The sequence below is a fragment of the Rhinolophus sinicus genome, chromosome 14 (assembly GCF_057876585.1).
Source record: "Rhinolophus sinicus isolate RSI-liver-muscle chromosome 14, RSI-T2T, whole genome shotgun sequence".
Taxonomy (NCBI): domain Eukaryota; kingdom Metazoa; phylum Chordata; class Mammalia; order Chiroptera; family Rhinolophidae; genus Rhinolophus; species Rhinolophus sinicus.
In genome coordinates, this window is record NC_142514.1 from 40,875,413 (window position 1) to 40,891,363 (window position 15,951).

Genomic DNA, 15,951 nt, shown 5'->3' on the forward strand with positions numbered 1-15,951 from the left:
CATGGATTTAAGATTAGTCTCTGTGCAAAGCTTCCAGCTGCCTTGACCAGGAAGAGATGAAATGTATATTTCCAGGAGTGAGTGGGATTAATCTTTATCTTGGCTCAGAGTTCCTAGGTAAAGGTGCAGGAGGGCATAGCATGACCCTAAGAACAAATCTGCTAGGAGAAGGGGACCTCACAGGCCCAAATTAAAATAAGCAAACAAGGGCATCTTAACATGTTATTTGTGAAAGAAGAACAAGAAAGGGGCCAGTACAGCCGAGCATCCTGAGGTTATGTGGCGAGGTAGGGTTACACTGGGGTAGGGATGAGTGAATTTGAGGGAGAAAAGTAAGGAGATGGAACCAGCTTTCTGTCCGGACCTGGGGCCAGCTAACTGAAACAAAACTTCACTCCCATAAGTTGATACGCTGAGGTAGGTGAGACCAATAAGAAACACAATGAATTCTAACTTCTACTTCCCTAAAACGCTGGAGGCCCCAATACATCAAATATGTCACCTTACTGAGGCTATCTGTGTTCATGGAAGAGTGAAGATGAGCCAATCTTCAGGACAGAGCTGAGATGGAGGGACCCATCAGCTTTAAGGTCTACAAAAATTTACATGTGCTCACTTTTTGGGAGAGCTGGGGGTCGGGGGCAAGCCTACCATCAAAATCGTAAAGAATTCAGAGATTCCAAGAAGAGTACGTTATAGACAGTGATGATTAAAAGTGATTCCCGTGTTAAGGAGCTCACAGAAAGGTAGGGGAGACAAATAGAAGAATAATAGCTCACAGCTATTAAATAATCCCTCTGTACGAGCACTATGCTGATTCTTGTATTTAAGCTCATTCAGTCTCTACACAAAAACTCTAAGGAAGGTACTATTATGAACGCCAAAGCCAAGGCTTTTAAGGAACTCAAAATCCAATGGCTCACACGGACACAGTGAGAGAAAACAACAACCCACTGTGATCATTGCAAAGAGAAGAAAGCGGAATCCCAGAGGGGCCGAAGACTCTGGGGTAAGAAAGGCTTCCCCCGCCCCGAGGAGGAGCGTAGTTTCGTAGGACACTTGGCAATCTCCCTGCTTGGGGAGAACTGTTTGCTGGTGCATTGCTTGTAACAGCAACAAATGGAAATGTTCTCATCTAACCTACTCCATATCCCCTGTTCAGGGTTTTACATACATGTCTCCTTTAATCTTCCAAACAAAGCGATAAGGTAGGCATTCCTTTCTTTTTACAGGTTATGACACAGAAGCTTAGAGATAGAAGAAACTGCTCAAGGAACCCCTGGGGGTGGCCAGGATGGGACATACCCAGATTTGGCTCTGGAGATCACCGCGGGCTGGTTTGTGGTTTTCCTCAATGACAGCCCGTCGCTGAATTGTTTATCAGGGGTTTGTGTAGACCTGGACCCAAGGAAGAAAAGGAGCAACAGGCCCCTGGGCAGTTTCCCTTCTTGTGGAAAATGTGTGGGAGCCCCAAACAACCTGGAAGCTGCTTCCCGTTCACTACTTTGGTTATTGTCTTTCCGACTAAGGAGCAGGCGATAAGGGAGCACACAGTGAGATCACACAGGGATTTTCAGAGCACAGAAGTGTCCTAACGAAGGTGTCCCCATCAGGAGGAAGCCTGGAGGACAGCAAGATCCCAGAAGAGGGAGATACATGGGGCATTTAAATTTCCTCTGGGAGGTTTAGGCAAGTGGGACAAATGTTCCAATACTTATATAACTTTCTCCTCTAAATCACCTTGCAAGTTCGGTTCAATAACCCCTTTTGGAAGATGAGAACCCTGAGACTCAGAGGGACAAGGAAACTTGTCAGAAATCCCACAGGCAGTGAGAGCAGGAGTTGAGGTTCCACTTGTATCCATCTCTCCACTAGAACCTGTGCTTTTTACTTGCTGCCTCTCTTCAGCTTTTAGATATGTTGAAATCATTCATGGAAAAGCCATCATCACCATCAGACGCTTCTAGGAAGACGCTGTGGGAATAGTGGGTTGGGAGCCACTACAGATCATTCGGGCAGGCCAGATGTTTCCCAACGAAACCTTATGACTTGTAATGACTATTTTAGAGTCAGAAAAACAGGGAAGTCCCATTACCAGAAAGTGCCAGAGATTTTCATAAACTCTTACTGCAGGGTAGAGTCACTCATATATTTATTAAATACTCCTTATGGCTGTGTCGTGCCTGGCTATCACGTGCCAGGCCCTGGGCTTGCTTCTGGTAATGCAAGGACCTTGGGAAGCCCCTGGACGCAATGGGGTAAGGAATCTGACCGTGTGTGGTACGGCCTATGCATAGAGGAATGACAGGGCATGAGGACACAAAGGTAACATGATCTGCTGATCCTGCTTGGAGCAAAAGTCCAGAAAGATTCCCTGAGAGCACAAAGCCTGAAGTTAAGCTGGGGTGTTAGGGGAGGGTGTGCCTCCTTCAGGAAACTATGGAGCTAAGCAGAGCTGGACCAGGAAGAGACAGAGGCCGAAGCCAGGACCTGAGTGCTGTGTTTGTCAGGCTAAAGAGCTTGGATTTTTTTTTTTTTTTTTTTAGATGGTGTGGCCAGGCTGGTTAATAAATTCACAAAAACAAAGGCGACAAATGAAGCACGTTTCCTCACATATCTAAACCTGTTAGGGGCAAGTGAGGCAATTTAAGCACAAATTGAATTGTAGGGAGCTGTGTAACGGGTGCTGGACCAAATTGAAATAGGAAAGACCAGTGTGTCAGTGACAAGAGGCTTGATTAAACGCAAAGGCGTCCGGAGAAAAACAGCTTTTTCTTTGAGCAGTTCTCCGTGTGCTCTCTACTCTATTCCAGATTCGAGGTTTTGAAAAGGGGCCTGTATTTGGGTAGGTTTTTTCATTAAGACTAACCTATATTGGGTTTCAGAAGCAGTATTTAGGTGGGGTATGGTGGTTTCAAGACACTGGCAGAGTAGGGCACAGAAATGGACATTGATCAAAAAGAAATTTCACAAGGGAAAAGAGGAGTGGGGGCTGGGGAGGTAGGAACAGACGAGAAAGGCTCCCAACTCAGACATTCCAGAGGGTAGAGTCTTGCCCCTCGACTGATTCCATGTTTGAATCCCCCCATAGTCTCTGTGACAGGTGGTTTTCCAGGCTCTGCTTGTGCCGTTCCAGGGGGGCACACTCTCTTAGGTGCCAGCTCTTCCACCCTGGAAGAGCTCTGACCTCAGGAAGGTCATCCCTCAATTTGAGCTGGAATTGGCTTTCTTGGGGTTACCCCCACTGGTTTCAGTTCTATGACATGACTAACACAGAACTCTATAATCCCTTTTCTGTACATGGCCCTTCGGACTCCTATCTGCACATTTCAGTTTCCATGGTTTCTTTTCTCTAGCCAAACGTTTCCAGGACCTTCAACTATTCCTCATGGGATGGGGTTTCAAACCCCCTTATCAATCTGATCTTGAAACATACAGGTGTATCTTTATATCTCCTACAGCGTGGGGTCCGAACTGATCAGAATGCTCCAGATAGAGTCAGCTAGCCTCACAACAGCTCTGTTAGGGCCACAGCTGGGATACTTGAGGGTCTGCATAACTTCAAGCCTGTACTCTTCCCACCCATTGTTGAGCGGAATGAGATCAATAATGACTAAACACCCCAGTTTTTATCTTTCTTTCTTTTCTTCCTTCCTTCCTTCCTTCCTTCCTTCCTTCCTTCCTTCCTTCCTTCCTTCCTTCCTTCCTTCCTTCCTTCCTTTCCTTTTTTTTTTTGCATAGGTTGTGGCAAAATCTCATGTCCCCCTGCTCAAGAGTCTTTGCTGTCTCCCCAGTACTCCTTCAATTATGTATAGAGGTTGCCTTCTGTATGCCAATGGAAGGACCTAAATGTGGGCCTGGGCCTAGAAGTGGCTGGCAGCACAGTACCACAGAGCTTGAAATTTCCTTTCCCTCTCGCATTTCCAGGAGTCCCACCAACAGATGGGAAACAGACGCAGTGGACCTCCTGGGTTCTTGGTAAGCCCACACTCACTGCACATGGCCTTTTCCACTGTGCTCTGCTCACTGGCGAGAGCCTGGCCCACCCTTCTTCTATTGTCCCTCTGAAACGTCTCAACCACTTTCAAGTTGGATGGGCAACTCTCTTTCTAGAACCAAGACATTGCTCCCCGCCTGTCCACTTGACCAGATATAATAAAATCTTTGGCTCTTCCTCAGCCCCACCATTTCTGCCTTATGCCCCCTTCCCTCTGATCCCTGAGGAGTTACCTAACATGCAGTGCCCAGCAAAGCCATACGAGGTGAGACACTTATCCAGAAGAGGGGTTCCTTTCCTCAGGTTGCAGACATAGTCTCAACATGAATCCAGGTCATGGGAACCTGACAGTAGAGCGGAGATATACTTACACTTACAGGTTGACTTTTTGGCACGTCATAAACACCTTCCTTCTTTTGGCTGGTGGGAACCTATGGAAAAATCAAATTCGACACAGTCAAAACACTCTGGTACTCCATTTTTGAAAAACCAAGCAACCAGCCTTCAATGCCAAGCTGATTAAGTATGTATGAGAACAGCCCCTGAGATCCCAAGAGCCAACTCCAAGGGGCTGCTGGAATTATGAAAGCAGGAGGCCAGGCTCCTTCCCTTAGGAAAACCGGATGAGGACAAGGGGTGTGTGAATCATTTAACAAATGTTTGCAGGCTGTCTCGGCCATTGGGCTCCTTATAGAATCACAGAATAAGAAGCTGCAGAGACGTCAGAGATATGTGGTGGGGGGATTAAAAAGTCCTCCTTTCAACAAAGACAAAAATGAGGCACAGGGAAGTTCTCCAAAGTGATTAAAAACAGTTTGTATCTGAGGTTAAATTGTTCAATGCTAAGACTGACGTCCGGACTATTTAAAATACAGCATATGTCAAGGTCCTAGTACAAAGTACACTTTCTGTTGGGAGCATCTGTACAAGCCATCTGATAATTATCAATGATTTTTGTTCAAGAAAAGGGCCCAGAAATGGTATGAAAAGCCTAAGACTAGAATTTGGACAATCTCGACTTTTTAAAAACATGTGTCTGTATCTTTTTCCCTCCCTCTTTTCTCTTACTCATCTATCCAGTTTTATTGGGCCACATGGTGACTGTCACACCCTGAGCAGGTCACTTGTTCCTCTGAGCTTCACTCTTATGAAATGGGTGCTAGTGCCCCGTTTCCACGAAAATCAGCTCTAATGCGTCGTTTGGAGCAAAAATTAATATAAGACCTGGTATTATATTATATTATATTATATTATATTATATTATATTATATTATACCCAGTCTTATATTACAGTAAAATAAGACTGGACCTTATATTAATTTTTGCTCTGAAAAATACCTTAGAGCTGATTGTATGGCTAGGTCTTATTTTAGGGGAAACACGGTGGCTGTTTTTCTCGCTTCGATTTTTGTGAGGATCAAATGAGAAAACAGATAGTAAGTAACCAAAAACTATTAGGCACCATAATAGTGTAAAATGTTAGAATGATAGCTTCTTTTATCATTTGTGTATTATACAGATACGTGTATGAACACATTTTATAATAGTACCAACAGTGGCTATGTTGAATACTTTTCTCATTTGTCAATCAAAGGCTCTGTCCTGAAACGTTCCAGATTGAAAGCAGTCATTAGTTGTTCTTCCCCAGCACCAGCACCGCGAGAGCTTCGCTCACACCTCCGTTGGCGGGACCAGCCGGCATCGGTTTTATAAATGTCTGATAACCTGTCTTTCTTTCCATCCGCCTGGGAGCTCCGTAAGAGCAGGCGCAGGACCTAACCTCCAGTAGGCATTCTGCCGGGTAAATGTTCCATAGGGGAATGTGGAAAATAGTGAAGAAAAAAGTATACCTTTTAGGCTTGGGCCAGCTAACCACGCCATCCTGAGAGAAATAAGATTTTGAACTTATTCCTTGAGTCCCTTTGTCCTTTTCACTCTTATTTAATTTAAAATCCTTATAATAACCCCCAAAAGTTGGTATTATAATCTCCACTGTAAACAGTGGAAAGTGAGACTCAGAGATGTTAGGAAAATTTGCTCAAGGCATCAAAGCTAGGAAGTAGCCAGATTCAAACCCAGCTCTTTCTGGCTACCGAACAGGACATTTATTACTAACAGTATGCGCTCACATTGATGGGACACTTTCTGCGTGCCAGGCACGGGTCGAAGCATTTGTGTTTATGTACATTCTCACGTAAGCCTTAGGATACGTCAATCAGGTAAGGATGACAACTGTCCCTGCGTTGCAGGAGAGGAAAATGAGGCCTGGAGAGGGACCTGCCTCTGGTGAGCACGGAAGCCAGGAGGCTGAGCTGGGCAGAGAGCCTTTTAACCTTGTCACGAGCATCCAGGGCTTGTCTACAAAGTCCTTAAGCACCAGTGGGGACCATGCCACGGTCACTATTACATCCCCATGTATCTGGCACATGCCAGGTGCTCTATACATAAGATTTTTTGAAGAATGAGTTAATAGATGTGAAATGACTAACCACTATGCAGTAAGTACACTACACAGACAGCTGCAGCTCGCCTGTTCTCACCATTCCCCCAGCTGTTTTAGGTGCTCCTTTTTCTTTCACATCACATTCTACACTCCCAGAAGCTCACGCACATCCCTGCAGACAACAGGACTAGGCGTGAGCATGGCTGTGAGCAAGGCGGAAGATGAACTTTCGAGCTGCTCTTGCAAACTTTCGTCTGCAGGTAGCCAATGAAGAATGTAATTTCTTTGCTCCCAATAACGGGGTTCCATCTAAAAGGAATCCTCTAAGCATGCCAACAGAGTCCTTGTTAACGAGGGCCAAGACATTACCAGCCCTCACTTTTATTTCTACCAGCTCGGCCTTTCCTGAGAAAAACGAACAGCATTTCTGTTGCCCGTAATTCACTGCTTATGGTGGGCACTTAGCAAACTGAACTGCTGCTGACTCTCAATTATTCCTGCAAAATGGAGAAGCGGTGGGATGGATAAACCCAAACTGTGAATAATTGAAAAAGCTTTTCTGCTTGGCTTTCCCATGGGTGAGATATCTATTTGCCTGTTTGTCTTTTAAGATTTATCTCAGCTGAGACATCTTCTTGGTAGCCTTGCCTGACTCTCCAAGCCTAGTTTGAACAGTCCTCTGTACGCTTGTACATCCTTTCCCTCTAGTGCATCCTTTCATTAAAAACTAAAAGTTACCAAGTACTTATTATGTGTCATGCACTGTGCTGTGCCTGCAACAGTGATGAAGGACAAGATAGATGTGACCCCTGAGTGAACACAACTGCTTGTCTTGCTGGGGACTTGGAAACATAAGCAGACTACTGAAGTCGAGTGTAAAATGTGCTTTATCTTACATGGGAGTTTTCAAACCACAGTGTAGCTGTCTGTTCCTCCTATGTACCCCACGGCTCTGTGAGCTTGCTGAGGGCAGGGTGAATATTTTCTTATCCCTGTTTCCCCACCTGTAAATACTAGTTAAACAAGAAATGTCTAAGCATCAAACATTTACCACGTGTGTGCGGAGGGCAGAACACTGGCAGAGATGCTCAAAAGACAAAGAGCAGAAAGAACCTCCTCGGTCCTGGCTCTCATCTCCCCCTGGCTGGTCCACGTAGTCTGCAGACCATTTCAGTAACATGATATTGTACAGTGATAACAGTTCTGGACCAAAAGGAAGTGGGAGACGTAAATCCTAAGCCTGGCTCTGCCATGGGCTGGGTGACCTCAGAGGTCACTGTGTTCTCTGACCTCAGTGTCCTAATCTGGCTATTGTGAGCATCCATGGGGTTGTCTACAAACTCCTTAAGTACCGGTGTGGGACCATGCTGTGGTCACTATTATATCCCCACGTGCCTGGACCATGCTAGGTGCTCCATACATGGTACTGTTAGAAAGAACGACTTAATAGATGTGAAATGACTCTAACAACTGTACATTAAGTACTGTACATACAGAAGACATTTTCAGTTGAGCAACATATTAATAGTGTAGAGAGGCAGTGTACGGGTGGGGTGACACAGGACTAGAGACTAATCATTTTAAAATAATGATACGTGACACATTGTGGGTGATTAAAAAATGATTTTCGAATGAACAAAACTGGAGATCGCTTGCATGGAAAGATGTGATATCGCTCATGCAAGAAGCTTGTTAAAAGGACAAAAGAACACTGGGTTTAGAAGCAGAGCCTCTGGCCTTGGACCCAGCACTTAAATTGGAAGACTTGATTTTCTTACGTTTAAAATGACTGTCATTGTAGCTGTTCTTATCTCACCAAGTGACTAGAAAGGTCAAAATTGAGTGAGGTGTAAAAACGCTTTGTACTGTGAGGCTCTGTGTTGTTTTAAAGACAGCTGATCACTTTTTCTGAGGCATGCAAAGAGAAAGACAATTACTATTATTAATCCCGTTTAGAAAAGGAGACTACTGATCCTCGAAGAGAGGTTCCATTTATTCAAGAGCCTCTGCCTCCCTGAGGCTGGAGTTATAAATCGCAAAGTCAGGTGAGGCGGCAGCTTTCCGCTGGGCTGACAACATGAGGTGAGCAAGTCATGTTCTAGTTCAGTTACTACATCATCATAAGACATCCTGAGCAGCATCTGATATGGGTGATGCTGGGATGTAAAGGGAAGTAACATTGACAGAGAACCTTTGAGGTACCAGGTGCTGCTCTCGTCACTTTACATCTTCACATCACTTCTAGAAGCAGATAATATAGTATCCCTATTTTATAGCCCAGGAAATTGAGATACAAAAGTTATGTATTTCACCCAAGGTCATAAAATAGTGGAAGGATTAGATCCCAAGTCTGTTTGACTCATTCCAGAAAACGGCATTGAAGGAAATCTGAGACCACCCTGGGCCAACCCAGAACTAGGAGAAACAGTGCAATCTATTCAGGAGGAATAGCTATGGAACACTTGGAGGCCCTTAAAAAAACCCACAAGATTGTGGAGGGTATCTGATGGACACTTGTCTTGTTAGGGAGACCACTTCAGGGAAGATGTAGATGCCTGATCACTGCACTGTACACCTGAAGCTGAAGCTGAACAATAATGAACGTCAACTACAATTTTATATGTATATATACATACGTATGTGTATATATATGTGTGTATATATATGTATATGTATATACATATAGATAGTTACAAGAAGCGGAGTATAGCATTAGGAATAGAGACAGTGGAAATGTAATGGCTGTGTGCGATGTCAGAGGGATAGTGGATGGGGGTTGGGGGGTTGACACAGTGTGAGGAATATAAATGATAAATGCCTTAACTATCACATTGTTTTGTGCACCGGAAACTAATAAAAATATTTTAAAAAGAAATATAATACAAGATCTATTAAATTAGAGAATAATATTTTCACATTAAAATTGAATTCAAGATTTTTAAATTTTTTACTCCAATTAAAACAAAATATTTTTGTAAAAAAAAAAACCACGCGCGCATGCACACACACACACACACAAATGAGGTACCAAATAGCAGCTCCTTAAAAGCCCAGCCTTATCTTTAGGACCAAGAGCTTATCTCTTGTTAAGCAAATTGAGGCCCAGCTGACTGGCAATTGCAAGAGAGGAAAATTACCAGAGGCCTTTCTAATAGAGGGCAATAAAATATTCATTCTCTTAAATGGTACCCTCCTGGTAATGAAGGACATGAGATGGGGGAGGTCAGAGGTGTTAAAACAAGTGTGATTTTTAGATAGTGACTGGAAACATACACAGAATCTAATTGAGGAACTCAGCATCAGCGTATTCTGAGCTGAACAGGGCCTCAGCATTAATTTATTTATTTACAGAGGTCAGAGAGACCTGGGTGTGAGCTACTTCCTGCAGCTCTGTGACCCCATGAGCCTCACTTTCCTCACCTATAAGGTGGGAATCATGGTTCCCCTCACATAGGGCTGTTGTGAGGGGTGATAAGATAATGCATATAAACCCACAGTCACAGAGCCAGTCCACGATTAGCACTCAATAAACGTTACCAAAGACAAACGACGGACGGACACACACACACACACACACACACACACACACACACACACACCACCCCATTTCTAAGAGTCTTGTTGCCTTATAATGCCAGCCAACATGTTACACTAAAGAATCGCAGGGCTATGTTGAGGCACCAGCTGCAAAGAGCGGAAAAGGGCCTGGCCTGAGAAACTCTTCCTTCTTATTCACTCATTTTTCAGATGTATAAGCTGAGGTCCAGAGACGGAAAAGAACTTGACAAGGTGGATTAATGGCTGAGTTTGGTAGTCCTTGTACTAGATCCTGGATCTGCACACGGTGGAGTCACTGTGTGACCCAGGATGGAGCCGCTTCTTTACTTTCTCCATGTGAGCTTGTGTGGTTCTCACACCAACATGTGAGTGAGGGAGAAATTATTCCCCAGTTTTGTTACTGGGAAAACTGAGTCTCCGAGAGGGCAAGGGCCTTGTCCACTACCACTCAGCCAAAGGTTGTTGGTAACAGAGGCAGAACTAGAATCCAGTTCTCCACTCGCCTAAAACCCCTCCCCAGCAGCCCCCCACCGGGCAAAATGGAAGTCCTGTCAACAGCTACGTCTGAATGTCAGAAACCTCTTGTATCGAAAAGCCTATTATTTGTAAAGGTGCTCTCTCTTCAGAGAAATACTGGTTAATAGTTCCTTTGGCCTCGTATTCAGATATTGCAAGGTTGTACTTTAAAAATCTGACACTGAGGACAAATATGCAATTTGTAATAACTTGTCTGAAGACAGAAACTTTTTATGTGATGATTTTAAACCACCCTTGAAGCACAACCTCACATTGGAATCCAATCCAGACAGATCAGATAGATAGAAATACAGCTGATCCTTGAACAATGTGGGGGTTAGGGGTACTTACCCCCCACGCAGTCGGAAATCTGTGTATTTATTTATTTTTTAGTTTCAGGTGTACAAAACATCATAATGATTAGACATTTACACCCCTGACAAAGTGATAACCCTCCCAATTTACTACCCCTCTGGCATCACACATAGCTATTATAATACCATTGACTACATTCCTTATGCTGTACTTTACATCCTGTGACTACACACACACACACAGACACACACACACACACACACACACACACACACACTATATATATATATATATATATATATATATATATATATATATATATATATATATATATATACATATACACATATATATGTATATATATGTATGTTTATATTATATATATTTAATTATAGTTGACATTCAGTATTATTTTGTATTAGTTTCAGGTATACAGCACAGTAGTTAGGCATTTATATACTCTATGAAGTGATCCCCCCAATAAGTTCAGTACCCATCTGACACCCTACATAGTCTCACAGTATTATTGATTATATTCCCCATTCTGTATTTGACTCTCCCTTGTATCCACGGAGGATTGGTTCTAGGAACCTCCACGGGTATCAAAATCAGCAGATGCTCAAGTCCCCTGTGTAAAATGGCATAGATCAATGCATGCACTTGGCCCTCTGCACCCACGATTCCCAAGCAAAGATAAAACAGTACAGGTTTATGTTGATAGAAATCCAACTATAAGTGGACCCATCCAGTTCAAACCCATATTGTTCAAGGGTCAACTGTCCTTAGATTATTATACCATGGGGCTGCTTTAAACTGAGCTAACATTATCTTTAGGTCATTTAGAATTCTGTGCATTTGATGGAAATTAAAAATCTGTTTCATTTTTATTAAACAAGTAATGCATGCCCAAGGCAGAATCACAAACCACACAACTAAATAAATTAAGAAAACTAAAATCACTTATGAAATACATGAAAACTTTTCCTACTTCTATAATGTTTATATTCAAATTAGGATGAAAATTCTAATTAGTGAAAAATTAGAGGTCGTCATATTTGTTTGATGTGTTGCTATGCTGCAATTACTCCAAACTCTTTGATGGAAATCATGGGGCAAGAAGCATTGAGTTTTGCCTTCACACTCTTGCCTGGGTTAGATCTTAGCTCTAAATAGTTCTATAGCCCTGAGAAAGCTACTCAATTTCTCTGAGTCTCAGTTTCCCCTTGTACAAGTGGGATTAAAATGCCTACTTTGTAGCATACTTGTGAGAATTAAACTACTTAAAAGTGTGTTCATGATATCTCACATAAGCAGACGTTTAAGAATATTAATTTACTTCCCCTTCAGACGGGGTAAAACCTTTAGCTTTATCTCATTTTATTCAGTTAATGTTCCCAATGTTGTTTTCAAGTAGCAATTGTGAATTTGCACTTCATTTTCAGGAGCGTGGTTAGCTTTCTAAAGAAATTTGATGAGCACATTCTTCTGAGCTATGAAGGATCCTACTCTATTATGGAGAACAGCCCTCCAATGGATTACTTTCGTAAAATGGAATGTTTGATTTTGGGGTCATCTGAAAATAGTTAAGCTCCACGAAAAACTAAAACACTGCACCCAACTGGCCATTAACCATTTCAACAATAAGGCGTGAACATGACTGGTAAATTGAATGAGGAACTAGAAGCAATTCATGTGGAAGTATTTTAATGAGGCTGGAGTGACCAACAGGGGAACAGCTGAGGAGAGACTTGGTCCTTCAGACCTCATTCAGTACATGTACTGGCAGTGGCGTGACAGTAAGGGACAGAGGGAAGGGATTTTATACCTGATAAATGTTTTCTTCCGTTTCGGGATCACGGATTGGCTCGTGTCCAGCCTCAAACACAATGTACTATTATGGAGCGGCCGGAGAGGAAAGATCAGAGGGGGAAAAAGAAAGAGGAAACACAAGCATTTGGAATTCAAGATATAAATCACAGTGAGCATTAAAGAAACAGGCACAAGAGAAAATACGGTAGCGAGACCACTGAATTACTGAAACACCAGATGGGCCGTGAACATTCCTGCCTTTTCCTAATGAAACGGCAAAGGTCTGAGGGTCAGTCCTTGGAGATGACTGCAGAGGGCCCTGGCAGATCTTTCTGGAGACAGAAACTCCTAAGTCAATGGCATGTATCTTGGTAATGTCTGCTTGTGCTGGTGTTGCTGAGTCTCCTGGGAACGCCTGGGGCCCAATTTTGTAAACTTTGGGTCACAGCGGTTGCCTTCCTTTGCTCTCTAAGGCTCAAGTTCCCAAGCCAATTCTGAAGTGCTCAGAACCCCAACCTCCCTCATCCAATAACCATCACCAGAATGTACATTCTCAGTTGTAAATGCTAAAGATCAAATTTTCCATGTGCATGTTTCAGACTCTAATGGATGGGGCCATTTCAACAAAGACAATATTCTTCATTCTTTGTGAGCCAGTTAGCCAGGGTTGAGCTCAAAATATAAACAAATCCTTGCGCTCAGCATGCACTGTAAAGCAAGGCACGTCATAAGGCGTAACTTTGACTTTTGTTTGCCGTACAAGCTAGACACTCCTGCTTCAAGTTATGCATAGTATATTACCTTTTAAAAGCCATATGATTTTACTTTTGTCATAGCAGTACCAGCTTTCTGTGGGAAAATATGCATTCACATAGATGCATAGGTGACACACACATCTGTAACCTACGTGTGTCCCAGTTAGAAATATAATTTCTAGATTTTCTTTTATGTGCAACAAGTACATTTTAGGGCTTCTTTCTCTCCGTGCGAATAAGCACAGAGCAGGAGAGGCCTCCTCTTGCCTTTTTTTCTGCATCTGTTTAAACAGAGCACATACTTGAACCGAAGAGAAAGCATCTCTCTACCCACACCTGGGCTGCAGCCTTGAAGAGAATCCAGAGAACGCTCTGGGCTGGGATGTCTGTAGGCTCTTCCTTACTCTCATGACAACAGCCCCTGTGGCATGAGCCAGAGAATCCGAGGGGCAGCCTGGCTGATCGGGGGCCAGAAAGCCCTCTCCTCACAGGCTTTCTAAAGCTTGCAAACCATCCTTTGGGTTTGTGTTCAAATGTCGTCAAAATGTCAGTCCCCATCTCCAGTTCTTAACTCAGGAAAACCACTTCATTATTCAATCTCTCTAATGAACTCAGAATATTCAAGAGACTCTCAAAAGCATTCAGCTCTGGAATCAACTTTTACAGATTGTGGAGGGGGCTGAGGCAGGGCAAGAAGGGAAAAGTGCATCTTCAAATCCCTTGTCATTGATGCCGGCCAAACGTCTGCTCACTTTTATGGGAATTCACTCCTGAAGGGGATGGCAGCCCTTACCCTCAGAAATCACCTTGGTCCCTCTCTGGGCTCTGCATTCTGGGGATGCTTCAGGTCTAGGAAAACATGGCTACAGCACAGGCCCAGACATTCCTGATCCTAAAACCCCAACTAGTTTCAGACATTACCTGGTATACAGGGTCTTCCACATCCTCTTCCAGAATTGTCTACAGCAGAGTGAGGGAAGGGAGGGTGCCCAGCAGAGGATAGAAAGGCAGAGACGTGAGACTGTATTCAGAAATTACAGGACAGTAAAGAAACCAGCTCTGGGTATGATAGGCTAGTGGGTCATTAAGGTAGAAAATACACAGGAAAAAAATCAAAACCCTTGTAGTCACCTTTACCCCCCTTACAACAATAGCAAAAACAATTGGGTTTCTTTTGTTCTCCTCTCCTGAAATCATCCTCTGATTCAAGATTTCACTTTCTCTTACACGTCTAGAATTTCAGAGAATAAGGGACCATGTCTAATGGCTTGCTTTAGGTGCCTATAATTTCCATGGGAACCTTTCATCTTTATTTATTTCTACTTGGTGGCAGGAGGAAAAGCCCTGACTGTCAGTTTTAACATCTGTTTATTTTAAGCCCCACACTTCTCTGGAACCGGTATAAATTCACAGGCATACCTGATACACAGCTTGTTCACACTGCTTATCCTTTTGTGCCTTTTTTTCCAATTCTTCTCTTTGCTTCAATTCATAAATAAGTTGAAAGAGATCTCTCAAGTCCAGAATAACAGGTTCAGCCTGGAATAAAAGGTGGTAAAAAGCATTAATAAGGGAATGGGACTATTTGCAACTACTAATTTCTGTTTCTTCCGGCTACAACCTACAGCCCTTCCTTTTTTGATTAAACTGAAAGCATTCCATCTTTAATTAATTCTACCTTGTTTATATTGGTTTAGCAAATTGGATCTAGGATAAAGTTCATTTCTTCAACTAATTATATTTGCAAATTCATAATAATCATAAGCATAAAAGGCAATGCTTTTATTTATTAGTAATTTTGGATACAATAAAATTAGGGTAGGCTTTATGCAAAATAGCTATTTGTTTTCTCTTATTTTCTTTCTAAATGAGGCTATGAACACAAGGAAACTTATCTATGTACTGTGCCTCCATTCAGCTTAATCAGAAAGAAAAATAATTAGTCATTATGAAACACCCATTAGGAAAAACGCCACCACCAAGGATAGGCATGAGCGAGTTTCCTTGCTTCAAGGCTGTTTCTCTTTTCTAGGCGGGAAGCTGAGCATCAGCGTCACATAGTCATACATCAGAGTGGGCCTTCAGACCAGCAGTGAGACCGTGCTGTCCCCTAAAGTTATAAGGAAAGGCGCCCTCCTTGGATGGGGTACTCACCGCCTGGGCTGTTTTTATGGCCACAAATCTGTGATTCCCTTCTTTTCCACAAACATATCCAAAGGCGCGGTGATCTGTGATGTCCTTTGCAATGTAGGAAATTTCGTGAACAGCATGGTGATGCTGAAGGGCCTATGAGACACAAAAGGAAGAGTGCATTTCAGGGGACTTTCCCTTCGAGCAGTTGATCAATAAGAGATGTGTTTCAGCTGCGTGTATGAACAGGCCCAAAGGGCTTTGGAAAAGCTGTTTGGTCCAGATGGAAGGAAAAAGAGCTGTGCCTGCCCTTGATAAGTGGAGGCTTCCCTCCACGGTCTTAGTGCTGTGATGGGAGAGATACAGACTAGATAGAACTGCTCATATGCTGAAAGGGCACCTGGGGCGGTGGCTCCCTCCAGCCTGCC

General features: G+C 43.1%; 1 protein-coding gene across 12 annotated transcripts in view; it reads right to left on the reverse strand.

Moving 5' to 3' along the window:
• Positions 1 to 15,951, reverse strand: part of DAB1 (DAB adaptor protein 1) — a 1,099,844-nt gene that overhangs the window by 51,588 nt on the left and 1,032,305 nt on the right. For 10 of the 12 annotated variants that reach the window (XM_019742545.3, XM_019742544.3, XM_074334767.2 and 7 more), the window contains 5 exons: positions 15,548 to 15,679; positions 14,813 to 14,932; positions 14,315 to 14,353; positions 12,655 to 12,720; positions 4,369 to 4,428 (listed from right to left, as the gene is read on the reverse strand). In XM_019742545.3, the coding sequence (XP_019598104.1) occupies positions 4,369 to 4,428; positions 12,655 to 12,720; positions 14,315 to 14,353; positions 14,813 to 14,932; positions 15,548 to 15,679 (417 nt within the window). The remainder of the gene's footprint in view (positions 1 to 4,368; positions 4,429 to 12,654; positions 12,721 to 14,314; positions 14,354 to 14,812; positions 14,933 to 15,547; positions 15,680 to 15,951) is intronic. The other 2 variants (XM_074334774.2, XM_074334776.2) reach the window with 1 other exon arrangement.